The sequence below is a fragment of the Myotis myotis genome, unplaced genomic scaffold (assembly GCF_014108235.1).
Source record: "Myotis myotis isolate mMyoMyo1 unplaced genomic scaffold, mMyoMyo1.p scaffold_m19_p_9, whole genome shotgun sequence".
Taxonomy (NCBI): domain Eukaryota; kingdom Metazoa; phylum Chordata; class Mammalia; order Chiroptera; family Vespertilionidae; genus Myotis; species Myotis myotis.
Window position 1 is genome coordinate 39,429,521 of NW_023416401.1, and position 27,493 is coordinate 39,457,013.

General features: G+C 40.9%; 1 protein-coding gene across 3 annotated transcripts in view; it reads left to right on the forward strand.

The window, feature by feature from the left end:
* The window catches only part of MIB1 (mindbomb E3 ubiquitin protein ligase 1), a 165,003-nt gene that overhangs the window by 123,816 nt on the left and 13,694 nt on the right, over window positions 1–27,493 (forward strand). For 2 of the 3 annotated variants that reach the window (XM_036321329.1, XM_036321331.1), the window contains exon 21: window positions 719–4,413. The exons of the other annotated variant lie outside the window; for it this stretch is intronic. In XM_036321329.1, coding sequence (XP_036177222.1) covers window positions 719–859 — 141 coding nt within the window. In that variant the 3' untranslated portion in view covers window positions 860–4,413. Of the gene's footprint in view, window positions 1–718; window positions 4,414–27,493 lie in introns of those variants that run through there. 3 annotated transcript variants of the gene reach the window in all.

Here is a 27,493-nt window from a genome sequence, read left to right on the forward strand (position 1 = left end):
CCCTGGCGCCACCCATGTTCACTGCCACCCACCCCCAGTTCCCCATTCCCCATCAGGCGATCAGAGCCTACCGGCCGGGAGGAGGTACCAAGAGGTTGGCCAGCAGGCTCCGATCAAGTAATTGGGGCCTGCAGGCTGGGGGCAGCTCCTGCATTGAGCATCTGCCCCCTGGGAGTCAATGCACGTCATAGCCAACCAGTTGTTCCGCTGTCCAGTTGATTTGCATATTACGCTTTTATATATATAGATAATGACACCGTATATGGATCCTAAAAGAATAACTCAGCTCTACCTTTATCCAAAGTTTACCATTCAAAGAAGTTTCTTCCTTAAATTATCTCTATTACCATGTTTCATCATTAAAGTATTTAAACACTAAGACACACTTCATTTTCTGAGGAATTGATGGGATTTTTTTTTCAGGGCCTCTTCAGGGCTACCAAGAGAAAGCACCTGAATAACTCTCTCCTCTTTTATTTTAAATCTTCACTAGCAGCCATGTGGAGATTGGGCATATGGAAAAAGATTGACCGGCCACAAATTCTCCTGCTGGGCATTCAATTAAAAATAATTTTTTTTAAGTTAAAAAAAATTCTAAGCAACAAAAGATTACTTAACTAAAACAAAAGAAAATGATGTTACAGAGTTGTCACATGCTACACTTTCAAAATATAAAATGTCTCAGCATTTATTATTTTATTTATTATCTCCCATCCAGACAATGTGCCCAGTGTGTTTGGATCGTCTAAAGAATATGATTTTCCTCTGTGGCCATGGAACGTGCCAACTCTGTGGAGACCGAATGAGTGAATGTCCAATCTGTCGCAAGGCTATTGAACGAAGGATTCTTTTGTATTAACAAGAAACTCAGTGTGTTTTGTTAGCTAAGGTATTTGGTTATGAGATCTTAGTAAGCCTTTAAACTAGTTGGAGGTTCTAATGAATTAATTTTGGATATTATAGTTTCTTTACTAGAGTATAATTAAACTGTAAATGTACCAGAACAAAATAACTCTACAAAACAGTGTTTGAAGTTGTGTGTGTTTTATGTTTTTATTTTAATTTTAATTTGAAACATCAAATCCATGTACTTCAAGATAATTTATTATTGGCTGAGGGGAAAATCTATGAAGGAGGAAAAATCCTTTAAAGATCTTCTGTTATAAATTTGTTAGACCTCAGAAGATACATTTCGTTATAATATGCTATCCTTCAGTTTATCATAATTTGATACAGTGAGTTGACACAGGTACTTAGAAAAGTTATGCATCAAATGAAAGGGGCAAGTCAAACTATTCTGTCACATATGGGGAATATTAAAGAGTGAATTTTTTTTAAGGTAACATAAAGTTATCCAAATGATTGTTTCTGAATCCTTAGAGCAGTGGTTCTTAACCTTCTGGCCCTTTAAATACAGTTCCTCATGTTGTGGTGACCCCCAACCATAAAATTATTTTCGTTGCTACTTCATAACTGTAACTTTGCTACTGTTATGAATCGTAATGTAAATATCTGATATGCAGGATGGTCTTAGGCGACCCCTGTGAAAGGGTCATTCGACCCACAAAGGGGTTGCAACCCACAGGTTGAGAACGGCTGCCTTAGAGTAAATGGAAGCATAGAATGAGAGAATAATGGGTTTGCATTTAGCTTATTTTTCTAGATTTAAAGGGAAAAGGAAACTTGAATCCAGTTGCCAGTATCAAAATGATGGGTAGACATGAAAAGGAAAAATTATAGTGGGGAACTGTAGGGAGGAAAATTATTCAGTCAGAGAGTATCTATTAACTGCTGTTAATGATTGCCTTTCTTATGTTAATTTATACACTGTTCTGTTCAGTTAGCCTTTAAAAAAATGCCTGTGAAAAGTATACCTCAGTTTTCCTTGTGGTTACTTATCCAGGCTTGATCTGTCCAGTGAAACAATAATACCGTGATTGGTCTCTGAAGTTCAATTCAGCCTTTCTAATATACTCAACAACAGCAATACCCTAGTGATCTGAGAAGGATAATGCATTGCCCAAAGGCAGCAGTTCTTTCTTCTCTGTATCTGTTAATTCTGACAGTGATACTGATTCTAGGCCTTGCTTCCATTCTCTCTCAGATAGTGAGGCTTCCTATAAAGAAAACAGTCTCTCTTTATACCTACAGACAAGGACATTATTTAAATTGCCGACAATACCCAAGACATAGTAAATAACCTAAAAATAAATACTTTACAAAGAGTAACTAGGACATTTACAGAAATATGTCCAATTACCCGTAAATTTTTTAAACTTAAATTTTGACTTTAGAGCATCTAATAATTTTCTCTCCTTTTAATGAGTAATCTTATCTAGGATATGTATACACATAAATAAGAGTTTTGGGGTTCATTGCTGCTAGATTATTAAGATACCAGCTGTTTACAATAGTGTCTACTAAATACTGTGTATAAGCTTATTCCTAAGGATAGTTATCTTTTTGGTAGTTTTTTCCCCCTCTGAATCTGATTCTTACGTCATTTTTTTCTGCCACAACAACTAACTTTGAAAGTATTAAGTCTCTAGCCCTCAGAGCATCATGATTCTGACTACTTAATGGCTTCTGCCATTGCAAGTGCTGGAGAAAACAATGGCGAGCTTTGCTGGCTGATTTTATAGTCTTGGTAACTCCATATCTGTGTTTAGCTGAGTAACGTCATTGAGAATGGTAAAATTTTTATAAATTTACATTTGAAAATTTATTGACTCTACTCAGTTATCTAATAAAGGGCCACTGAGGCTATTTGAAGTTATAAAATGATAAAACATCTGACTGATGATGTTCACCTAATGAGACAAACTATGCTCTTTTAGATTTGAAGACAGTGTAAGTCAGGATTTTCCTTTTCTTCCATGCCCTAGGCCGCCCATCTCTTTTCCAGTAGATCCACTGGTAAGAGGGAACACCTGGCTGACTCACGCATAGTTTGGCCAACCGGAGGATTTTATGGTCTAGAGCTCTATTTAAATCCTTTTTATTTGTCTTCTGAGCTGCAGTGCTAAAACTTATATTCCTAAAAGGCAATTTCATCTTCCAGATTTGTTTAGTTCCATCATATTAAAAATATAATAACATAAACTATTACAAAAGGTAGTCACTATAATTATAGTGCTATGCACTTGTGATTTTCTGTATTTGTACCACTTTGAAATTTACTTAACGAATAGAAAATGTTTCTCTAGTCACATTTTCAACCACCTGAAAAATTATTTTAAATTTATTTGGGGATCGTGAGAGAGAATAGGAACTTACGTGAGTTTCCTCTAACTGTGAAACTGCTACCTCTTACTATATATGTTGCGTAGCAGTACTTTCCCAGTTAGGTGTGTTTCCTTCTCGTTACCATCTCTTCATCTTACACCTCAAAGAGCTTTTACTTTTCCTGGAATCTTTCAAAACAAAACAAAACTAATGTCCATTCATTAAAAAACATATTGGGCATCAGGGGCTAGATAAACGACATTGAAAAAAATGGTCAGCACCTTAGCACATACAGAATTTATCATGCAGTCATATATTTGAAGTAATCTATAGACAGAGGGGTCCAAAGGTATTGATAGCATTTCCTAATGTTTTATAGGAGTTATCCAGTAGTATTTGGATTCTTTCTACCCCCTCACTCCTACATTTTCTCTTACTCTTCTAAGATTGTCAGCTTTGTTACCCAAAACATACAACTTACCAGATGGTGGTGCTATTCCAATTGTTTTTCTTCACATAATTTAACATTGTTACTGCTTATACTATACTATAAACATACTTAATTTTGTTGGGAGCAAGATCGTTTTTCAAGAAAAGATCATTTTGTGTTAGCATAGGAATATATTAGACAAGTGGTTAGTTTAGCTGGCCAAATTATGCTTGGTTATTAATTTTAAACATTGCAAATTGGCCAGCTAGCTACTGAGGCATAAAATTAATTGATAATGTTGAAAATAATTCTTAAATTTATATATTTGATGGCTTTAGCCTGTAAGACTATTCTAGCATATTGAAATGCACGTTGCTTAAGATTTATCCAATTCAAATTTTAAAGCTTGCTTCATTTTTATATGATAGAAATATACTCTCTAGTCTGTGTTGCCCAATTGCCATTTTTGTTATCAATTTTGGACCCTTTTGGAGTAGGAATTAGTTAAATTTATGAACTAAGAGACTTAGTGATGGGGTAGGATAGGGAAAACAGTAGGGTGTTGCTAAAGTAAAAAAGAAATGTCAAGTGTTTGAATTAGAGGGAAAAGGGGGTCATGCAGATTTTATCAAAGCAGTAAGTGCATTTAATTGGATAATAGAAAGGGCCTTTCAACCAGTTTCCAGTGTAGTTTAATTGACAATTGTTTTGGAAATTATAGGCTTTGATACAGCTTGCTTAAAAAAAAAAATCCAAAAGGAAAAGCACTTATCTTCTCGGAATGTCTAAAGTATTTTATAGTAATAATTTGTGTAAAAATTGAACTTTGGGCCCTGACTGGTTTGGCTAGAGCGTCGGCCTGCGGACTGAAAGGTCCCAGGTTCGATTCCAGTCAAGGGCATGTACCTTGGTTGCGGGCACATCCCCAGTGTGGGGTGTGCAGGAGGCAGCTGATCGATGTTGCTCTCTCTTCGATGTTTCTAACTATCCCTCTCCCTTCCTCTCTGTAAAAAATCAATAAAATATATTTAAAAGAAAAAATATCTCTTACACTCCTCTTTGAAAAAACAAATTGAACTTTGGAATAGAAGTTTTTGCATTTCTTTTATGGTAAAACATAACATGAAATTTACCATCTTAACCATTTTCTAGTGTACAGTTCACTAGTGTTAAGTAAATTCAGATTGTTGTGAAACAATCACATCTTGAAAAAGTGACACTCTATACCCATTAAACCACAAACTCCTTCTCCTCCCCCAACTGGAGTAGAATTTTGATTAAATATAAAAATGCCTGAATTATCTTAATTGTTAGTGTTTGCAAGATCTAAAGTCATGGTAAACATCAAGTTTCTTCCCCGACCCTTACAATTATCATCAGTCATAATTGAGAAGGTTTTAAAAGTCTGTTAATTGGAAGGGTTTGTGAGTTCATTTTGAACCAGAGGAAAGAAACACATTTTAAACATTAGAATTAGTTAAGCTTTGAACTTGTACTAAATTGGGAAGGTAAAAGATTTTCACAATTATGTGTGCCTTGTTGAAAAATGTAAGTTGTCTTTAAGTCTACATGTAACTGTTTCAAATATATTTTTTTTCTCTCAAAAAAGCAATTTTATTTGCTTGACTATTATGATAGGAATGCTTACTGATATTACTTGGTAGTCATATATAGCCTTGGAACTTTAACATATATATAAAACTATAATAGTATTAGTAATTACAGTTGTACTTCTTTAAAACATTAAATTTGAGGAAAAACTATTCAGTGCTGTCTCATGTGTACATTGCTTTGCTACAGTGAGTGGGGACTCCTTTAGATTGAGCCTCAGTTTACTGAAAAATGGTTAACAGTGGGTGAAATGAGTATTAAAATATGAACTAGATAGTGGAGGTGCTGAGTTCAAATTGTAAGTTGCTACATTAGCTTTTTCTACCTCCTTTTCTATCAGAATATTATTTTTTCCAGCATTTATTCATATTTGTGATTAAGGAGGAGATGGAAACCCAAGGTTAAAATTGAAATTTTTAGTTGAGGATTTAAGCAACAGGTACAGGAAAGGTGACTTGCCACGTCAATTTGGTACCTAAATCCATAACTACAAGTTGAATTGACATGCATAAAATGTGTAAGAAAGATAATACTGCCAATAGCTTACTTTTCCTTATAGTCTATTTGATTTTGTTTCATAAACATGACTTCTTTCCTCCAAAAAGCAAAACTGGTCTTGTAATTTTCTATAAAGTAAATAAAGGTGCCATTTTGGCTGAAATACATAATTTCAGGAAGCTATTGAAAGTTCTGACTCAGGGCTTTTTAACAGTTGAAGCAATTGGTAATTATATTTTGGAAAATTCATCTACACAATTCTTCAGTGCCTTGAAAGAATTATTAACTTGGCAACACTACTAAAACTTTATAGAAGGCATAGTGTGTGTGTATTATCCTACACATGTTTATAAGTTGTATTGCTTAAGCTTGTGTAATAGCGATACTGTATGTGTGCTAGGTTTGGGTAATTCTTTAAAGGAAGTCTTCTAGATTTGCACTTGATAGGTTTTTTTCTTGTTTTCTTTTCTTTTCTTTAAAACTGATTGTTTATGGCCACAACACTGTTACTAAAAGAGTAATTCTATGTTAGGTCATTATGTAAAGCCATGTATAATAGCCTCTGGGAAGAGGAGATAGGGCTCAGTTTTCCTTTGTAATATGAAATGAGGATCTGTTTGGTAAACACAGATGGTCTTCCTCTCAAATGAAAAAGAGACCTTTTGTTCAAATGATTCAGTTTGAAGAAATTTTTGGGAGTGGGAGTGGAAATCAGGAATTACTTGTCATTATGCTAGTCTTACTGCCAGTCTTGCTTAGATTGAATCCACAAAATTACTTTTTAAGTTCAGTATGCTTGTATCATCCTAAATACTGTATATTCAGTGATAGAAAGCAATTGAATTGACTCAGCAGAGTTTTGCTTTGTATTTTTTCCAGTGGTTTTTAGCTTTCACTTGATTAAATTTAAAGTCTTATTTGTGAATATAGTTTTTGTATGGCAAATGATTCTTTGCTTATTAGCTTTTTTTTTTTTTTTAAAGGTGCTTAGCAAGAGCTAAGCTTTTAAAAATAAATGCAAACATTTACCATTAATAAAACCTATGATATAATATCATTATGGAATGCTTTCCTCTGATCTTTTGAACCTATTCTTTATAGACATATACATGAATTTTGATAAGGCATTTGAAAACAAATCTCAGTATATCAACTCTTTTATTATAAGGAAATAAATTTCTATGTCTTTCAGAAACAAGGACACACATCTCCAACTCAGTAAGATAGAGTGTCCACATCTAGAAGGCTCTCATTACAGTTGTTTACATATAAGGTACCTCTATCCAAAGGGCCAAAGAAGCTTTTCGTATTTTAACACCTCGAACTCTTTCAGGATTAAGATATATTGTGAAAGTAGTTTGAATAAGATCATTTAATAGAAAATAAATCAGTTAGGAAGACTCAACTTTTTGTATAAAAAGTTTGTTCCTCTTCACAATTCAGATATAGATTTCATTTTCAAGAGTAGCCAAGTAAATTTTGTGACTAAATTAGTAATTGAATGTTTTGAGGGTTATTTTATTTCTCACGTTAATGGAAGAACTTACTTGTGAAGTTATTGAGAGGTTGTCTAGTTTGAGTTCAAAAGATTGAGCATGTGTCTCTCAGACGTTTAAGAGGAAAGCCGTCTGAAACAATCTTAAATTGTTTATTTGAAAAAAACATGTATTTCAACTTCAAATTGTGAATTTATTTTTGGATAACCTCTAACTGTATTTTTGTTTTTCTGTTGCTGTATAATTAGATATTTTGTGGTAATATTTTATTAAATGAAACTGTATAAGTTTAAAAATAAAGCCATTGTAGAAAACCCGACTTATATATATTTTCTTATCATTAACAGTTATTCATCCTTCACAGAAGTTAAACTTGTTTGTTAGTCTCATAGTGTGGAATTTCCCAAATTTACTGACAATGAAAACTTTTAAATGGTGTATTACAGATCAGTGTAGGCATTTATGAGATAGAATAAGTGCATTGGTGAAAGTAGAACACCAGAAATGATCTCAGATACGTTCATTGCTGAAGAATGATCATTTGGCTAGTAGTTTTTCCCTTTATTTTATTTTTTATTGAACTTATTGGGGTGACATTGGTTCCTAAATTTATATAGGTTTCAGGTGTACAATTCTATAATACTAGTTTTTCGGTTTATAACAAAACTAGTTGATAAACTCATTTTTACTAGTATATTGGTAAGGCCCCCCAAAAAAATACACCTGTAAGTATAAAACAAGACCAGGAAAGAGACCATCAATGGCTAAGACGGTGATATATCAATGAGACTGTTAGGCCATGCTGCCTGTGCACTAGTGCTCTAATCCAGAGATTTTCAACTAGTGCCATATGCAATTCCTGGCTAGTCAGGGGACTGACCTCTTATCCCTAAATGTCAAATAAAAAAGTGACAACAACCAACACAACAATTGCCGTCCGGTGTGAATGAATCAAAATTATACCTAGTTTTTTGGTCAGATTGGCAACAAACATAATTTTTGGTGTGGAGCAGAATTTTATTAAGTGCCATGAGATGAAAAAGTTTAAAAATTGCTGCTCTAATCAAATGTCATGCTTTAGGTGTGCCTTTATACCAGACCAGTTCCTTTCATTCTCAGATGTGGCAGCTTTCTGAAAGGCCAATTTTCAAGTCAATATAAATATTCATGATTTCTCATATATTTAAGAATATTACCTTCCTTCCCTCTCTCTTCCCATTACATAAAATTTGGAAAAAGCTCCTGAAGGTAAAGTTAACTTTGATTTAATAGGAAAACAATCAAATCAGAGAGCCTTTGATTACTGACCATGGCCAAACCACACTGAAGAAAGAGTGATGTTCGGAAAGATTATATGCTTTTAATATGTATGTTTTAGTACAAGAGTATCCTATTCATTTTGTATTGCTGCTATAACAGATTGTTATGAACGTAGTGGCTTAAAATAGTAGACACTAATGACCTTATAGCCCTGGAGGTCAGAGTCTGATGTGAATCTCCCTGGGCTAAAATCAAGGTATTGTCAGGGCTCTGTTCCTTTCTAGATGCTCTTGGGGAGAAGACATTTCCTTGCCTTTTCTAGTTTCTAGAGGCAGCCCATGTTCCTTGGCCTCCTTCCATCAATACCAGCGTCGGATGATTGAATCTCACATTGCATTACTGACATTGCCTCTTCTACTTTTCCACCCCGAAGGCATTAGGCCCACTGGATAATCCAGGTATCTCTTTATTTAAATTTTAGTTCACAAGTAACCTTAATTCCTGCATTTTTTACTCTCTTTTGCCATAACATTCATAACACATAACATTCATAACATAACATAATGTAATATATTCATAGTTTCCAGGGATTAGGACATGGCCATCTTTTGGGGGGAGAGGGCATTATTCTGCCCACCACAGGGATAGATGGGAATTTGGGCCTGTATTAATAAATATTCTATAGGTAGAGAAAATACTCTCAGCAGTAGATTTAGAGAACTGATATGATTTCATTGAGAGGTTCATTAAACCCACCAAGATTAGCAGAAGTAGCATGTAGGCAGTTCCTGGTTGATGAATGTGGGATGGTCTCAAAGGAAATAATTCGCTTAAAATTTTGAATGTTCTAGAGCAGTGGTCGGCAAACTGTGGCTCACGAGCCACATGCGGCTCTTTGGCCCCTTGAGTGTGGCTCTTCCACAAAATACTGACTTCTGCGCATGCCAGAAGCTGGTCCGTCCTTGCTGCTTGACACAGTCGCTGCAGGGAAGAAACATCTGCACAACATATGTTTCAAGGGACCTGGCGTATATGGCATACTGTTCTTAATATGTTTGCTCCCTTTCTTGGCTCTATGTGTTTTAACCAAGGTCACCTCTCCGAGAAAGTTTGTTTCCCCAGGTAGGAATTTTTCCCTGAAGTTAGGGAGGGAATAAAACCCCTTAACTAAGTGCCAGGTGGGTAGTTAATCACTTTAACTACGAACAATCACGCTTAAGCTACATAATCTTTACTCCCTGGAATGGAGATAAGAAATGCCCTAACCTTTGGAATAGAAATTGACAGGATTAAAATAAACTGGTATAAATACAGATGTAACAAGACAATAAAACACAGAACCTGGCTGGAGATCCTGGCTAGAGAACCTGGCTAGGCTGATGATCAACTGAATGCTGTCTCCATTTCATTTCTTCTTCGCCGACTCCATCCACACCTTTGGGAACCCCTGGACCTGCTGGGGTTGGACCCCAACATGCGCATGGGCCATGAAGTTTCAATTGCACTGTACATGCGTGCCCACGTGGTATTTTATGGAAGAGCCACACTCAAGGGGCCAAAGAGCTGCATGTGGCTCCCGAGCCGCAGTTTGCCGACCACTGTTCTAGAGGAAAGTATGAATGATACCCTGGTTTATAAATGCGCTGGTATGTTACATACTGTTTCTTATTCATCTTCATATTCTATATTGATGATCTTGCCATTACTGTGGCTCAGTTATCATCTATATGTTTGGAAGATTCCTGATTCTACATCGTAAGGTTCTTATTCCCAACTTCCTTCGGGCATATTTGAATAGATATGCAGGCATCTCAAACCTAGTATGTCTTAGTGTTAAATAGACTATTTCTAGTATACTTGTATTAATCCTATTACCCAGTTTCTTAAAGTAGAAACTTAAGTCATATTTGAATACTTTTTATCACATCTAATTATTTGCTAGATTCTGCTATTGCTTCTTTGGAAATATTTCTTTAGTCTTCATCTCCACTCCCATCAGCTCTGCCTGGATAATTTCAGAAGTGTTCTACCTGGTCTCACTGTGACAACCCCTTCCCACTTCCATCTGGCCTCTGTATTAACTCAATAATTATTGTCCTTTAAAAAGAAGTCTGGCTTTACGGTTTCTGGTCTGCTATGTAAGGAGATCAGGTGACACCCCTCTTCTCACAACAAGAAAAAAGCTGAACACACTGAAAATCAACAAGTCTTATTTGATCAGAGAATTGAGGCCACAGGAGCCAGTGCTGCAGAAACTGGACACAGGCAGTTCCAGAGAACCCAGGAGCTAACTAACACCAAGCTGGAACCAGTGCCAGGGAAGGAAACCCTCAACTGACTAAATGCTGGTGGCTCAGTGTGGACAAACTTGAGAGTGAAAAACTCCAGCCCCCCCTACCCCCCCCCCCCCCCGAATTTTACCACTAAGAGGCCTACCAGGTTCTTACAGTGAAGATCGGAGGCAAATCCCCTATGCTTCTGGCCTGAGGAGAAAAAAGCAGCCATTCTGACATACCCAGAGCATTTTGTGCACCTGAACAAGGCCTGCCCTGAAGGAAAACTATTCTGCCAGAGCCTAAGTCCAGCCCACTTTAGGCTTCTGTTTGGGGAAGGCCAATGCCGAATCCAGCCTCCCCACCAGCCTTCCTGTCTCATCTAAGGGGGAGAATACTGAGAAGCACTTGGGAAGGTGACAGCGCAGGGACAGATTCACTGAAAGGCTGAAACTAATCATAGGACCATAGAAGGCTGTCTGCAATGCCCCTTCTCTACATTTTACTGCCTCCCTGCTTGAGAGAGCCCATCCTCCCAGGAATGCTGAGAAACATCCATGTGTGAGAAACACATCGATTGGTTGCTTCCCACACTTGCCCTGACTGGGGCTGGGGATCGAGCCTGCAACCAAGGTACATGCTCTTGACCAGAATCAGTCTGCTGGCTGACACTCCAACCACTGAGCCAAACTGGCGAGAGTGAGCAGGTCTTTTCTCTTCTTTCTTTTTCTTCCTTCCTTCCTTCCTTCCTTCCTTCCTTCCTTCCTTCCTTCCTTCCTTCCTTCCTTCCTTCCTTCCTTCCTTCTTCTTCTTCTTCTTCTTCTTCTTCTTCTTCTTCTTCTTCTTCTTCTTCTTCTTCTTCTTCTTCTTCTTCTTCTTCCTCCTCCTCCTCCTCCTCCTCCTCCTCCTCCTCCTCCTCCTCCTCCTCCTCCTCCTCCTTCTTCTTCTTCTTCTTCTTCTTCTCCTTCTCTCTCTCTCTCTCTCTCTCTCTCTCTCTCTCTCTCTCTCTCTCTCTCTCTCTTTCCGAGGATATTTTCCCATTGATCATTTAGAGAGAGTGGAAGAGAAGAGAAGGAAAGACAGAAATATCAATGTGAGAGAACCACATCGATTGGTTGCCTCCTACATGAGCCCCAACCAGGGCCGGGCCAGGCCCAGGGAGGAGCCTGCAACCAAGGTCGTGCCCTTGATGGGAATCGAACCTGGGATCCTTTGGTCTGCAGGCTTATGCTCTGTCCACTGAGCCAAACTGCCTAGCAGTGGTTGGCAAACTGCGGCTTGCGAGCCACATGCGGTTCTTTGGCCCCTTGAGTGTGGCTCTTCCTAAGCCTTAGGAGTACCTTAATTAAGTTAATAACAATGTACCTACCTATATAGTTTAAGTTTAAAAAATGTGGCTCTCAAAAGAAATTTCAATCGTTGTACTGTTGATATTTGGCTCTGTTGACTAATGAGTTTGCCAACCACTGGTCTAGGGCAAGCAGGCATTTCTTATGGAAAGCTAAATGAAGGCACACCAGAGCCCAGGACTGTTCTGCTGCTCCACTGGGGAGGGGAGGTGGTATTCTCTGCCCCCTTGCCCCTTCCTCACATGGAATTCTGCTTGCACAAGGGAAACCAAGCTTCTTTAACAAGAAGTGTGCATTATCAGAGACTGTGTCAAACCTGGTCTCAAATGAGGAAATTGTTCATTAAAGAGAAACTTCTCCCCCCCCCCCCCCCCCCCGCCTTTCTCTTTTTGAAAGATGTTCTATGCAGGAGTGTGAAGTAACTGTGTAATGAACATCAGGGCAATGAGTAAGTATGACATCATTATGTTTAATGCTAGCAACATAAACACTTATTTAGCACCTACTATGTGCCATGCACAGGCAATTTATAGACATCATCCAAGTTTCATTTCACCTATGAGGAGGGGGAGACTCAGAGAACTTAAACAAATTGCTTATAGTCTTCAGTTAGTAGCTGTGCTAGGGTCCAAAATTGGTCTTTTTTTCATCTTCCCTTCCTCCCTCCCTTCCTTCTTTTTTAAAGACAGGTAAAGGCCATAATCTCAACATCACATATCTCCCTTTGATGAGAGCTCTGATGTGTGTCAGGAAGACAGTTGATGCGAGGAGTAACAGTATATGAGAATTTCAAGTTGAATAACCTACCTCATCTTTCTGCTCCTTGACCCCCCTTCTTCCCCCAAAAGGATTTCCTGTATGAAAGTAAGTTCCCCAAACTGGGATCTTCATTGAGTGCACCAACCTCTCTCTTCCACAAGGGGTCAGTAAAATCCTCTTAGTGAATTAAAGACCTGTTACTACCATAACCACTCTGGGCTTAGTATTGGGACAAAGGAGGATCATTCTATTACTGAACAGACCTATCTGACCTTCACATGCTCTTTCTCCTCATGCTGCTTTATTCAAGCTGAATTCATCTGGCATCTGCAGTCCATCCTCACATTACCATGTGGAATGAAACAAATGGAATGAGCACAAAATCTAATTCATTCTTTACTTTTAACTTAAAATGATACTTTAGTTACAGATTGCTGTACATAAAATATGATTACAAATTAATTTTTAATTTTCTAGATCTTGCAATTATTATATCTGAATAAGCATATTTTTATTAAGAAACTCCCTAAGTATCCAATCCCCTCCCTCTCTGCCCCCTTGACAGGAGGGAAGTTCCATTTTGACTAAGCTTTAATGAGAACCTAATCTTTGGCTCACATTTACATGTCTGATGATTGGAAGAATTTCCACAAGCCAGCGTCTGACTTCATGGATTTCAAATCTTTTTTCTCCTTCACAACCATGTCCTTCAGGTGCCAGGTGCCCTTGGACACAAGCATATTGCAATTTACCCTTTGGCCATGCTTCTTTCCATCACGGCACCCGGCAGAGAGAGGACAGTGATCCCAGAAGCCATTTCTATACCAGGATGGCTTAGCAATACCTTAAGCAGACACAGAAGGAACTGTAAGCCACACTAGTGTGTCCAACTAAACCCCAAATAAATGTATCCTTCATGTATCCTCATGTGCCTCATCTCACAAATGCAGGGCCACCGGACAAAGGGAAGCAAAAGAAGAGTGGGAGTGGAAACAGAAGGTGGTCTTAACTAATTAACTATAAAATATCTTGTTTTTGCCTATTTTACAAACAGTGAAAGTATGAACATAGTCCTGAGCCCTTCCCAAGCCTTGGAAGGGGCCTGTCTAGTGAAGGGGGAGGTGTGGGCCCAGCTGAAGCTTCTTTATCTTTAGGGTAAATCCCCCTGCATAGATCTCCAGAGAACTAACTCACCACAGCCTTACCGACAGCTCAAAGCACACAGCAAAGTAACAACCATAGCCCGCTGCCAGAAAGGACCTAGTCCCCATCTAGTGACAGTACCTCTCCAATGATAGGCAGGCAAATCAGGATTTCTTTCTTTTTTGTTAATCCTCACCTGAGGACATTTACTCCATTGATTCCTAGAGAGAGTGGAAGGGAGGGAGGAGGAGGTGGAGAGAGAGAGAGAGAGGAGAGAGAAACATTGATGTGAGAGAGACACATAGATTGGTTTCCTACTGCACACACCCTCGCCCCCTTCCATCCCCCCCTCCCTTTTGGGGGTTGGGGGGCCTGGGATCAAACCTGCAACCCAGGTACATGTCTTTGACAGGGAATCAAACCCTGGACCCTTGGATCTGAGGGCCAACACTCTAACCTCTGAGCAAAGCCGGCCAGGGACATAGGATTTCTTTATGTCCCCTAATGCAGTCTCTACTTTGAAAAAACTGCTGTTATTTTTTATTTTTGGCCACAGGTCATTGTATCAGTAAGAAAGACCAGGGGTCATCCACAGCACGGCAGAGTGAGTGTTCAACCGAGGCTTAAGAATATACAGCCATCTTGGGTCCATTATCGACTTTTCCCAGGACTCAGTGGTGATAAACCACTTCTCCCGTGGCCTAAAACCTTCTCCACCCAGCACACATCTCACATTCTGACCCTGGGCCGCAGAGCCTTCCCAGCCAAGGCCCGGACCTCTCCTCTAGCTAAACTACAAGTTTTAACAAACAATTCCCACAACAAATATTTGTTAAGTACCCGTTCTGGGCTAGCCTTCAGTGAAATCTTAGCAGATTGCTTACAAAGCATTTTATGTGAGTCCATCTCTGTTTGGTCAGATTATAAACAAATTGGTGACAGGGACCAGGATTTCTTGCTGGCCTATCACCGTCCTAGGCATGTCAGCACTGAATAAATACTTATTTGATTGATGCAGTTCTGTCTCCTCTCTGAGGACCAAACTCTTGGCAGCTTCCTCCTCAGTGGACTGGGGACTAACTGGGGTGGAGAAGGTAGAGTTTGATCTTGGAGAAATCCTTGTAGAGTTCCCCCAACCTTGCTAATGGGCTCTTGGATACGTTGCAGCTCATCTTTGAAGCAACTTTGAAGCAAACCTGGTCAGAAACTTTGATTTTTAACAAGATGATAGTCCACATCTAGTTACTGCTGTCCCCACCCCCACCTCAAATGTCTTAGTTTGTGAGGTAGCGAGGTTTGGGGGCACTTGGAGCCAGAGCAAACTCAGTGTTCCCTCCTGCAAGCAGTCATGCCATGTGCTGGGCCCTCCCACCGTCATATGCCTTGCTTCTGTCCTGGGGGCAGCATAACAAGTGGGAAGAGCAGACTCCAGTCTCCTCCACCCCCACCACCTGGCTTCAGTGTGGCTCTTCTTTATAGACCATGGGGGCCTTTGGCCAAGTCCCCTTCCCTCCTCTTTGCCCCCCCCCCATATCAGTAAGAAAGAGCCCCGCTTTCCCCCCTGAAATGGGGACAATGACAGGCTGGGGGGCTGGAGGGGTGACATGCGAGGATTCTGGGCACCTGTGGGGGTTCAGGTGATGAGTTTGTTCTCTGTTGCTGTAGTTTCTCTTCTCTGTCTCTCCAGGCCTGTCCCTGGAGATGTCCTCACCCTGACACCTCCCCCCCACCCCCCCGCAACCTCCCCCCTTCCCCCTGGCCCCAGAGCTATTGAACTATCTTCTCTTACCCCAGGGATGGGGCTTGCGTGGGGTCCAGCAGCAGGTTGGCTGTGTTCAGGAAGGAGCTCAGTTTTCTAGGAAGGAGCCGGTACAGCAGTGGTCCTGCCAGGAGACCTGGGGGTGCCGAGGCCTCCAGGAAGTCCTCTCCCCTCGGGCGCAGGGCTGGGGTCTGACCATGAGCAGCCTTCAGGAGTAGTGACATTACCTGATTTTTATGAAACTTGAAAGAATCTTTTGTTCTGCTAACTTAAGATCTGAGCTTATGAGGCTCTGCCATTTGCTGGGCTCTTCTCTCTGCCTTAAGCCAATGAGACTGCCTTTATCTGGGGCTAGTCAGGTAACCTCTCTGTGTCTCAGCTTCCTCACCTGTAAAATGGGCATAATCATGATACCTGCCTGACAGAAGGCAACTCTACCCTCCTATTACCAGACCCGAAGCTTGGTGTCAGTAACCTAGCTGTTGATGAGGAAGAGGGGAAAAGGAGTTCCCCGTTGGTTAAAACACTACAAACCCACACACCTGGGTGACGCCTTTTTAAAAGAAACACGGCCTTGTGGTGTCAGCCCGCTGTCTGTCTCCCCAAACCAGCTTCTAGGATTAGGTTGGGTTCTGCGTGAGGACGAGACACCAGGTAAAGTGAACAGTCCCATCGAAAAAATGCTGACTCGCTTCACTCGCCCTTCTCCCTCCATCGTCTAATAACTGGGTTATTGCTGGGGAAGGCCAAGGAGGGAAAACCCCGATGGCGGCCTGAGAATTCTTGATCTGAAGGGGCTTTTGAGGTCGTTGGCGGCCCCTTTCTCCCGACACAAGAGGGAATTCAGCCCCAGGGAGGCACTTTCCTGACGGGATGGCGTTTCTGCCTTAACCAAACTCCTTGTCCAAAGTCAGAGATGATCCCCACACTTCATCAAGCTACCTTGAACTTCATAAGCTACTTGATGGGACAAGGGCCCACACTTGCTCTGTTTTCGCTGACTTCTTCCTGAAAAACTGGCCCCACGTGTTTTACTTGGATCCTTTAAAAATGTGTGGGACCCCATTATTCTTGAATGATACACGGGCATCTGTTCTGATGACAGCAAAATAATAGCAGACTTGGCTAAATGAAGTGCTGGGGTTTCACCGTGAAGTCTCGAGATACCTCTTCCAAAATCCTGCTGCCAGAACCTATCATCACAAATCAGGAGTCTTAACCTGGGGTGGGAAAAAGTCCTGAAAAATTCGTAAGCAGCAGGCAAGACAGCTTTGTTCAGAAGAGTGGCGAAAAAGTGTTTTTCTTCCTAATTTGTGAATTATATAGGAAAGCGAGAAAGGCAGAGAGAAGACGAAGTTTTAATATTAATTTCATTTTTATTAGCCCAAGAAATAATGCTTTAATTCAAAATATGTGCTTGCCATTGTTTTCACTGAATGAATGAAAACAATTATAAACCTGAATATGTATCTTAGGTCTTTCCAGAATTCTTTCTGATTATCAGAAACAGGAAAATGTCCTAATTTCCCATGAAATGCCAGTATCAGCAAAACATATTAGTACCATGCAGTGCCACTCTCTTATGCATTTCCTGGGCCTCTCACTGAAATATTACTGTAGTAAGACATACTTGCCTCTGGTGCCAAGTAGGGGCTGCCTGGATATTCCGTGATGATGATAAACAGCCTTCTAAGTGCGTGTACTGAGTTTAAGAAACATAACACCGCAGCACGTAAAATCACATGCCAGATCTCACACAGCTGCCAAATCACATCTGCCCCTATCTCTCTGGATGATTCTTCCCCAAAACACAGGCCTGGCACTGTGCCCTGAACGCCAGCCAACTGGACATTAGCAGACCAGGGTAGAGAAGGAAATCCAGCTCTGCGCCCCTATAAATCTCAGCCAAAGCCAATCTGGATTGTCCTGCTGTTTGTGGGCAGCGGAGGAAGGTGCCGTGGGGCGTAAGTAGAATTTGCAAATAAACTGGTCTTATTTTAGACAACAAGAGGGGACAAAAATCCCAATTCTCTGCTTTTGAACACAGTGATGAAAGGGGTAACAAGTAACAATGATTACATTAGAAGTCTTTTGAATGCAACCAGTTTACTTTCTGGATGAGGTGCTGATGAGAGATAAAGTGGGCAAAATATGGGTACTCATGTAGAGTTGGAAAAGCAGAGGCTCAGGCCCAGCCGGCATGGCTCGTGGTTGAGTCTTGACCTACAAACCAGAAGGTCACGGTTAGATTCCCGGTCAGGGCACGTGCCCAGGTTGCAGGCTCTATCCCCATTGTGGGGTGTGCAGGAGGCAGCCAATGAATGATTCTCTCTCATCATCGATGTTTCTATCTCTCTCTCTCCCTCTCCCTTCCTCTCGGAAATCAATAAATATATATATTTTTTAAAAGCAGAGGCTCAGGAGTTCTCAGACTGGGAAATGAATTCCCGCATGATTGAGAGCTGTAGTACTGATTTCTTTGGTGATTACCCTGGAGTTAGCTTCTACTGTATAAAAGGCACAAGCCAGCTGTAGAGATTAAATTCTTACCCAGGGTTCGCATTGATATTGGAGTTCCTCAGGTCAAATAATCCTTGAGTAAGAAACGGTGTATGTAAAAGTCAGATACTATATATACACATGCAGGTAAATGGCCCAAACATAGCCCAGCAGACACACAGCAAGTAGCTAATAGGAGTTGCATTTGGGAGGACAGGTGGGGCTGGTGGAGAAAAGGAGTGGGAGGACGTGCTTTAAAAATATTTTTCGTTTAAATTTTAAAATGAGAATATATTCATGTAAGAAACATTAAGGCAAGTGCAGTTGACCCTTGAACAATGCAGGGGTTAGGGGTGTTGACTTCCCAGTGCAGTCGAAAATCTGCATATAACTTTGACTCCCCCAAACTAACTGCTAATAGCCTACTGTTGACTGGAAGCCTACTGTTACTGATAACTTAAACAGTCTATTGCCCAGCCTATGTGGCTCAGCTGTTGAGCATCAACCCAGGAACCAAGAGGTCACTGGTTTGATTTGGGATCAGGGCACTTGCCCAGGCTGTGAATCAAGGCCGGCTGCCGCTAGCGCCAGGCCTGGGGCCATTTAGCATGATGTTTGGAACACACTGAGACTCGCTGCTGCTTGTTTGAGAAATTTTAGGCAAATTTGAAGCCTGAGCCAAGATAGGCCATTCAGATGAAAAAGCCACTGGAAACAGCTTCAGTGGGCCCACAAGTTGGGTAAGGCAACTGATAGGTAATGTTCCTCTTTCATTAATGTTTCTATCTCTCTATCCCTCTCCCTTCCTCTCTCTTAAAAAAAAATTAAAAAAATTAAAACAAACAAACAAAAAACTCCAGTCTATTAACACATATTTGGTAATGTTACATGCATTATATATACTGAATTCTTACAATAAAGTAAGCTAGAGACAAAAAATGTGAATAAAATCATAAGGAAGAGAAATACATTTACAATATTTATTTTTAAAAACCCACAAGTTCAAACCCATTTTGTTCAAGGGTCAACTGTATCTAGAGGCCAGGGATGGCTTCTGTGGCCCCATGTCCCTAACACATCAATATATTTGTGCTGACCTCACCTGAAATTGTATTTGTCTAGGTGGGATAATTTTATTTGCTAAGAAATAAATCATTTGCAGTATCATTTGTACTCTAACATTTATGCAATTCTTATATTATGATAACACTTTAAAATTACTTCCTATTTCAGTACTCTTGAAAGAAAGGTGTAGGCTCCCCTCTTTTTTATAGGTAGAGAATTGTGGCAAAAAAAGATGAAAAATATCACTTCCAGGTCTTATAACAGCAACGAGTAAAGGGTAGAAATTGTTTACGATTTTGGTTTTTTCATGACATATTCCTTTTCCTAAAGTGTTTAGTGATCTGACTAATGAATGATTGTTGCAAAGCCAGACTGGACCTGGGTACGTCTTTAATTTCCTAACTGTTCCATAGTCCAAAATGAAATCTCTTCACTAGCTGGGACTGGGCCAGATGAGTGGAGAAGTGGGTCTTCCCTTCTTCCAGGGCCTTCCTGAGAGGTTCCCTGTGATCTTTTCTGGGCTCCGTACTGGATGCTGACTTGGGGGCTAGCATGGAGCACCACCTCCAGGGTGGGGTGTGGGGCAGAGGCCAGTGTTTGTTGCCTCTCATGGATGACAGAGGGTGACAATATGCAGAACTGACTTCCACTACGCAGACTGCTAGAGATAACTTGTTGAATTTTGGAAGGGGCAAATAATGTGTCTCATTTTTGACAATGTGGATATGACTTCTCTATCCTACCCAGCTTGGACCTGGAATTTGTATTTTAAGAGAGGCCTTATAAAGTTGGAGAAAATTGAGTTGATACGTTTGCCCTCTCAACTAAGCAGTCTATATTTTCTTTTGGTTATAAATTGGGATTTGAAATAATATAATAGTAATTACAAATGGCAGAGGAGGTTATGCCAGTCAAATGAAGAAGATACATTTTCTTCTTTTCCTTCTTCTTTTCTTGTTTTGTTTTGTTGCCCCATTGGAGAAGGAGAGAGAATCTCAGTGGAGAGGGGTTTTGACAGGTACAGTACAACTTATCAGGCTTTCAAGTAACTAGCTGAGGTTAGGCTTAGTTCAGATATGTCAGAGCTGTCAGAGGCCGGCCCTGAAATCTGTAAGACATTACAGACTGAGAACCCAGCGAGTACGGCTGAAGGTCCCGATGGGAATTCCAACACACTCAAGAGTCTGGAGTGTCTCCATGCTTGGCCTGACCCTTGATAATACTTGGAGTTTGCTTTTTTTGTGGTGTTGCAGGATTACTGAGTTCTCTGGGTTTTTGTTCTTTTGGCTCCTGAAATTGGTCCACTGCACTTCTGGGACCATTCATCAACATGTAGGGAGAGGCAAGGGATCACCTCAGCAGGGTCCAGTCCGGGGAGCTCGAGTATTGGAGATTAGCAAGCAGAGCCCACACAATCCTCCACGTTAGCAAGGGAGGGGATGGATGCGTGAAAGCAGAGGTAAAGCTTTCAGACGCCTTGTGTTGTTAGTACCGGTGTCAGAGATGTCAGTTGAAGCCAACAAAAAGAACTTCCTGAAATGGGGCGTCTTTCTCTATCCTGCTTACCTCAGCATGAGAGAGAGAATTAAATACCCAAAGATGCAGAAAAAAATAGTTTAGTAGAAAGAAATGGGATTTAGAATTGGAACTTTGTGCCAAATGACCTCTGACCTTCAGTCATCCACTTAACCTCTGTGACCCTCAGTCTTCCTGTAGATAAAATGGGGATGAGGATGATGATGGTTAATCCATAAGGTTGCTGGAGGATCCTGTAGAGACACTGTAGTCTGTGATGTGACATTCCAGGGTTAGTTATTAGTTGGGGTTTCAGGGTGGTCTACAAATTAGCACAGACTTTGCAGAATACATAAGGGATTGCACCAGTGGGTTACCCTGAGTACCGTAACCAAAGTGAGATGACAGAAAAAGACACAGACAACAACAGAAGACGGCAGAAGAAATCCAAATTCCTAATTGAAGGAGTGTCTCACAGGGGACATATGCTGGCCGCTCCTTCTTCACCTCCTGCGTTGAATAGGGTCTTCACGTTGTAGAAGCCTGGAAAATAGTTGTCTAACAAATCAAGAAATGCCTACCTGTCGAATCCAGCCTTGTGCGGGGGTGAGGAGGGAGATTTGGGTTTCCCTAGAATAAGGCTGAATGAAGAATTTTTATCTTAAAAATCCTATGGTGTGACATGATGGGTTTATTTTCTGCCTGTTTAATCTTGGCTTTCTCCGAGTTGTTCCATTTCTAACACCACAGTTCAGTCCTCTCTTAGGGAGAGAGAGTCTGCATTGCATGAGGCCATGTTTTAATTTTATTTTTGTTACTAAAATCTAATAATCTCTCTCTGTGTGTCTCTGTCTCTCTCTGATTGTTGTTCTTTTATTCATGTTTACCCGAAAGTCAAATTGAAGACTCCAAAGTGCTGCCTCCAGGCTGATCCCTGAGAACTTGCTGCTGGTTTCGCAGGGAACACAGCAGAGGTCAGGAGATAGGAAGGGCAAAGCGAAAGGAATTTACACAGACCTACTCTTGTTTTATTTTCCATGAAGTTTCACTGTAGCTCGTATTATGAATATAGGCAGTTACACAAGACTCCATGAAGTGAGAATGTAGGTCGGCCTGCTTGTTTATGCCTTGGAAGCCATACATTTTTCAGTTTAAGATAAAAATTTTCCCTTTTTGGGAATGAATGTTCTGTTTCAATAATACCTACAGGCTACAGAGGACATAAACTATACATGAAATAAAAAATATTTGCACCCTGCCTGGGTGGCTCAATTCATTGGAGTGTCATCCTGTACACCAAAAAGTTGCAGGTTCAATTCCTGATCAGGGCACATACCCAGGCTGTGGGTTTGATCCCCAGTCCGGGAGCATATGCGAGGCAACCGATTGAGGTTTCTCTTCCATATTGATGTTTCTCTCTCTCTCTCTCTCCCTTCCTCTCTTTCTAAAATCAATAAAATATATCCTCAGGTGAGGATAATATATATTTGCTTTACTTTTAACGTGTTCAGTGATTGCTTTGGCAGCACATATACTAACATTAAATTTGCTCATTCTTCTATTTGTCCCTAATCCAAAAATGCAAACTCAGTCTCCTTTGCATCATGGAAACCCCAGCTTCTTTCTCTTGATTGGAATCCCAGCATCCTTCCCAGTCCTGGCTCAACTTCTTCCCCATTGAAGCCACCTTGGACCAAACCAACTTATGGAGCTCTTGGTACAACACCTAGGACATAATAAACACTCAAAACAGCTACTCTCTCAGTGAGTATTGCAAAGGATTCACAGCTTATCCATGTCCCATTCGCTGATAGGTGAATCACTTTCATCAATGTTCTTTGTTATTTGCTTTACCTGTAGAAGGGCTCATTCAGTTGGTAAGTGGTAAGTCCCCGACTTAAAAAATAAATCTCTTCATATAATTCTAACGTATAGTCAGAGTTACTAAGCACTGATAGTTTTTAATTCTCATGTGGTTGTTTTCATTTCCAACTGTGATTGTCTTCCCTCTTCCAGTCACTGTAAAATTCCCAAGAGGTAGGGATTGACAATGTTTATGCTTGCTTGTGTCATTTCCAGTGTCCTACATCTGGTGGCCACTTAGTGAGCTGAATGAATGAGTGTTTTGTGGACTGAGCTACATCTCTAGGGAGAAAAATCACTATAAATGAAATGGTTAAGTCAGAAACAGGCCACTCCATTGATTACAGTAACACTTATAAAGCACTTCCTCTGTGCCAGACACTTACATGCACTTTGCATTTAATTCTCACCATGATCCTCTGTGGTAGTTACTTTATTGTCCCCACCTGACAGATTAGGAAACTTGAGGCTCAAGGAACCGAGGTCTGTGCTCAAAGGGAAACCAGGGTTTTAATCTCAATTGATGTGTCACTATACTACAAGTGCTTGGAAGGATCCAGCAGATACCACACTACCTGCCATATAGGAGGGGATCAATAAACATTAGCTGAAGGAAGGAATGAATAAAAATTACAATACTCCAGACCTGGACATACTGAATTTTCATAGAGAAGAGGAAAATCTGAAAAAATAATCTAGGCTGAGTTGTGTGAAGCATGGCTTCTCCCATCTGGCAACCGTCAAAATGTTCTCTGTATCTATGGATCTATTTTTGTTCTGCTTGTTCATTTACTTTGTTTTTTTAGATTCAATTGTTGATAGATGTGTATTTGTTGACAGTTTATTATTCATCTTTTTTATCTTTTTATTTTTCTTCTTAAAGAAGACCCTTTAACATTTCATGCAATACTGGTTTGGTGATGATGAACTCCTTTAGTTTTTTATTGTCTGGGAAACTCCTTATATGTCCTTTGATTCTAAATGATAGCTTTGCTGGAGGGTAATCTTGGTTATAGGTCCTTGCTTTTCATCATTTTGAATATATCTTGCTAATCCCTTCTGGCCTCCAAAGTTTCTGTTGAGAAATCAGCTGACAGTTTTATGGAAGTTCCCTTGTAGGTAATGAACTGCTTTTCTCTTGCTGCTTTTAAGGTTCTCTCTTTGTCTTTAACCTTTTGCATTTTAATTATGATGTGTCTTGATATAGGCCTTTTTGGGTTCATCTTATTTGGGACTCTCTGTGTTTCCTGGACTTATATGTCTATTTTCTTCACCAGCTTAGGGAAGTTGTCTGTTTTTTCCAAATAGATTTTCAATTTTTTGCTCTCTCTCTTCTCCTTCTGACACCACTATGATGCAAATGTTGGTATACTCGAAGTTATCCCAGAGGCTCCTTAAACTATCCTCATTTTTTGGATTCTTTATTATTATTATTATTATTATTATTATTATTATTATTTGCTATTCTGATTGGATATTTCCTGCTTTCTTATCTTCCAAATCTCTGATTTGATCCTTTGCTTCATCTTCTTCACTATTAATTCCATGTAATGTGTTCTTCATTTCAGTTAATCTACCCTTCATTTCTGACTAGTCCTTTTTCTGTGTTTTCGAGTTGCATTTTTACATTTCCTATCTCTTTGTTAGGATTCTAAATGATAGCTTTGCTGGAGGGTAATCTTGAAGTTCTCAGGAAGTTCATCTACTCTTCCCCAGGTTCATTGAGCATATTTATAGCCAGTGTTTGACCTCTGCATCTAGTAGATTGCTTGTCTCCATTTTGTTTAGTTCCTTTTCTGGAGTTTTGTTCTGTTCTTTCATTTGAGACATGTTTCTTTGTCTCCTCATTTTTGCAACCTCCCTGTGTTTGCTTCTAAGTATTAGGTAGAGGTACTATGTCTTCTGGGCTTGGTAGAATGACTTATATAGTAGGTGTCCTGTAGGATCCAGTGGCATAGCCTTTCCTTTTATCTGAGATGTACACTCCAGGTGTGTCCCCCACACTTTGTGTACTGTGTACAGCCTCTTGTTGTAGTTGAGCCTTGATTGCTGTTGTCATATCAATGGGAGGGATTTACTCCCAGGCTAATTGGCTGCAAGGATTGGCTGCAACCACCATGGAGGATCAGCTGTGTAGGTGCCCACTCCACAGAGCAGGACTTACATCAGCGGGGCTCTTGTGCCTGCTGAGCCAGGCCCTTGAGCATGCCACTTGGGGAAATCATTGGGTGGTGCTTCCATGTGGTCTGAAGCTATCCACTAGGTGCACTGGCTGTAGGGCCTCCTCGGAGAAGCAGGCCAAGGTCCTGCCCAAGGCCACCTGGCATGAACTACAAAGTGATCTTCAGATGACTACTACTTGTTCAGAGCTTGGAAGTTCCCAGGAGAGACCAAGATGTGAACCAAGGCCAGCTTCCACTAGTGCCAGGCCTGGGGCCACTTAGCATGAGGTTTTGGGCACACTGAGACTTGCTGCTTGTTTGAGAAATTTTAGGCAAGTTTGAAGCATTAGCCAAGACAGGTCATTCGTATGAAAAAGCCACTGGAAACAGATTCAGTGGGCCTACAAGTTGGGTAAGGCAGGATCTCAGGGAATCATCAGGGCAAGGTGAACAGTGTGAACCAGGTTGATGGAGACTCAGATATGGCACCTGCGTGCTAGCTCTGTTGGAGCAGGGCTCATCAAAGGAACAGTGGTCTTTGCCAGCACTTCTGTCTGGGAGAAAGATGCCTCTTCAGCTCTTGCCCTGAGACCAAACAATTCAGTTCCTCCCTGCATGCCCCTGGTGCCTTTTGAGCTGTTGCCCCAGCGCTGAAGCTCAAAGTGAGTGAGTCCGCATAAATCTGTGTGCTGGCCCTTTAAGAGGAATGCCTGGGACTCCAGCAGCCTTCCATCTCAATCAGCCAACAATCACTGCTAGTTTTTACAGCCAGAAGTTATAGGGACTTCTCTTACTGGCACTGGAACCTTGGGCTGGGGGCCTGGTGTGGGGTTGGAACCCCTCATTCCTCAGGGGTGAACCTACCCAGGGGAGATTTCCCTCCCACTTTTTATCCACCACACATGGGTATGGGATCAACTCATTCTGCATCTCTGCACTTCCCACTAGTCTTGATGTGCCTTCTTCTTTATATCCTTAATTGTAGGGCTTCTGTTCAGCTACATTTCAGGTGTTTATGAATGATGGGTGTTCTATAGTTCAGTTGTAATTTTGATGTGGTCACGGGAGGATGCGAGTACCACATTTACCTACTCCGCCATCTTGACCAGAAGCCCGCTTCTCTCTGTATTTGATGCATGACTGTTATGATGGTTCAGAACCTGGATCTTTGCTCTGCAGAATGAATCCCAGCATCCAGTTTCCCAGGAATTCCTGTAGGTTTGGTGACCGCATGGGGTTCCAGCTATTCTGCCACATCACCCTCAAAAGCACATGCCTGCTCATTGCCTCTCGTGTGCTAGTTTTAGGTTTGGAAAATACACACATTGAGTGGATGTATGTAAGATTAGCACTGATAAAAACTAGAATCCTTGCCTCAGTATTATTAGCTTTGTCACTTCATTTCCTTTTTCTCTCTCACTTTGCGTAAAATCCCTTCTTTATAGAAAATCACAGGTAATATTAACTCACAAGTAATATAATGTTGTTGTGGGGGTGTAGACTTATGGCAAAGTGTTGGGAAACCACTTTGCAAATATAAAAGTCCATGTAAATGTTCAAGGGACATTGCTGGCATGGAGCCTGTCCTGGGTATAGCTCCAAAGACAGGTCCTAAATCCCAGTCTCCCTGGAGATGACCTTGCTTCCTATTTACCTCCTGGGTCAAAAGAGCTTGAGTTCTTTTGCAAACTCATCTGAAGAGACAAGTCCCTGAACATCACATAGGCCAGGTGTTTTCCATAGATCAGTGGAATTTCCCAACTGTAAAACTTCCTTTCACTACTGTTTTGGCAAAGATCTAGGTTACTGACCTTCAGGAAGGCAATTTAGGGGTCTGGCTTTGCCCTCATTGGAGGCATGTCCAATTTTGGGTGGGGTGGGGAGAGATGAGGGAAATTTTACTGTCATCCATGTGTTGGAGGTTATTGTGAAAACTGATATCTTAGTGATGAAGGAAATAACCTACGGGATACTTTGTCCTGACCTATAAGATAACCCTACTGTGGTAATTAAATGTCCTTTAAAAACTGGGGGGAAAAGAGATTAGGGGAATATGGAAAAATGCTTTTTAAAGAGAATCATTTAATTTTAGACCTGAAAAAGATCTAAAAGATCTTTCAGTCCAACTGTCTCTCCATCCTACCAAAGAAAATGAGACCTAGAAAAGTTATAAGCTGCACCCCAGGACCGCCAGTGAGTCGGAGAAGGCTGGGACTAGAATCAGAGGCCATCCATCTCAGCTCAGAGCATTTTCCAGGGTTGCACGTGAAGCAGATCTTCAGCCTGCCTCCATGGACGAATGTCTTCCTTTGCTGGCTGTGGCTGCTGAACCAGCCCTCCGCTGCGTCCCAGAATGATAGCCTCTCCCACCAAAGGGCACTGGCTGCTGCAGCCTGTGGGGGTTGCTGTGGGCTCTGGACTGGGGAGGCTGAAAGGCAAGGGAATGGGATTTGAAGACACAAGTAGTGATTGCAGGAGAGCATCAAAGGAAAGGGCTGTAGTCTTAGACTTAAAGCTTACCAGAAAAATCCATGGCTCCCGCTTCTTTGCAGATGTCAGTACCCTTCACTCATTTATGATGCTGGT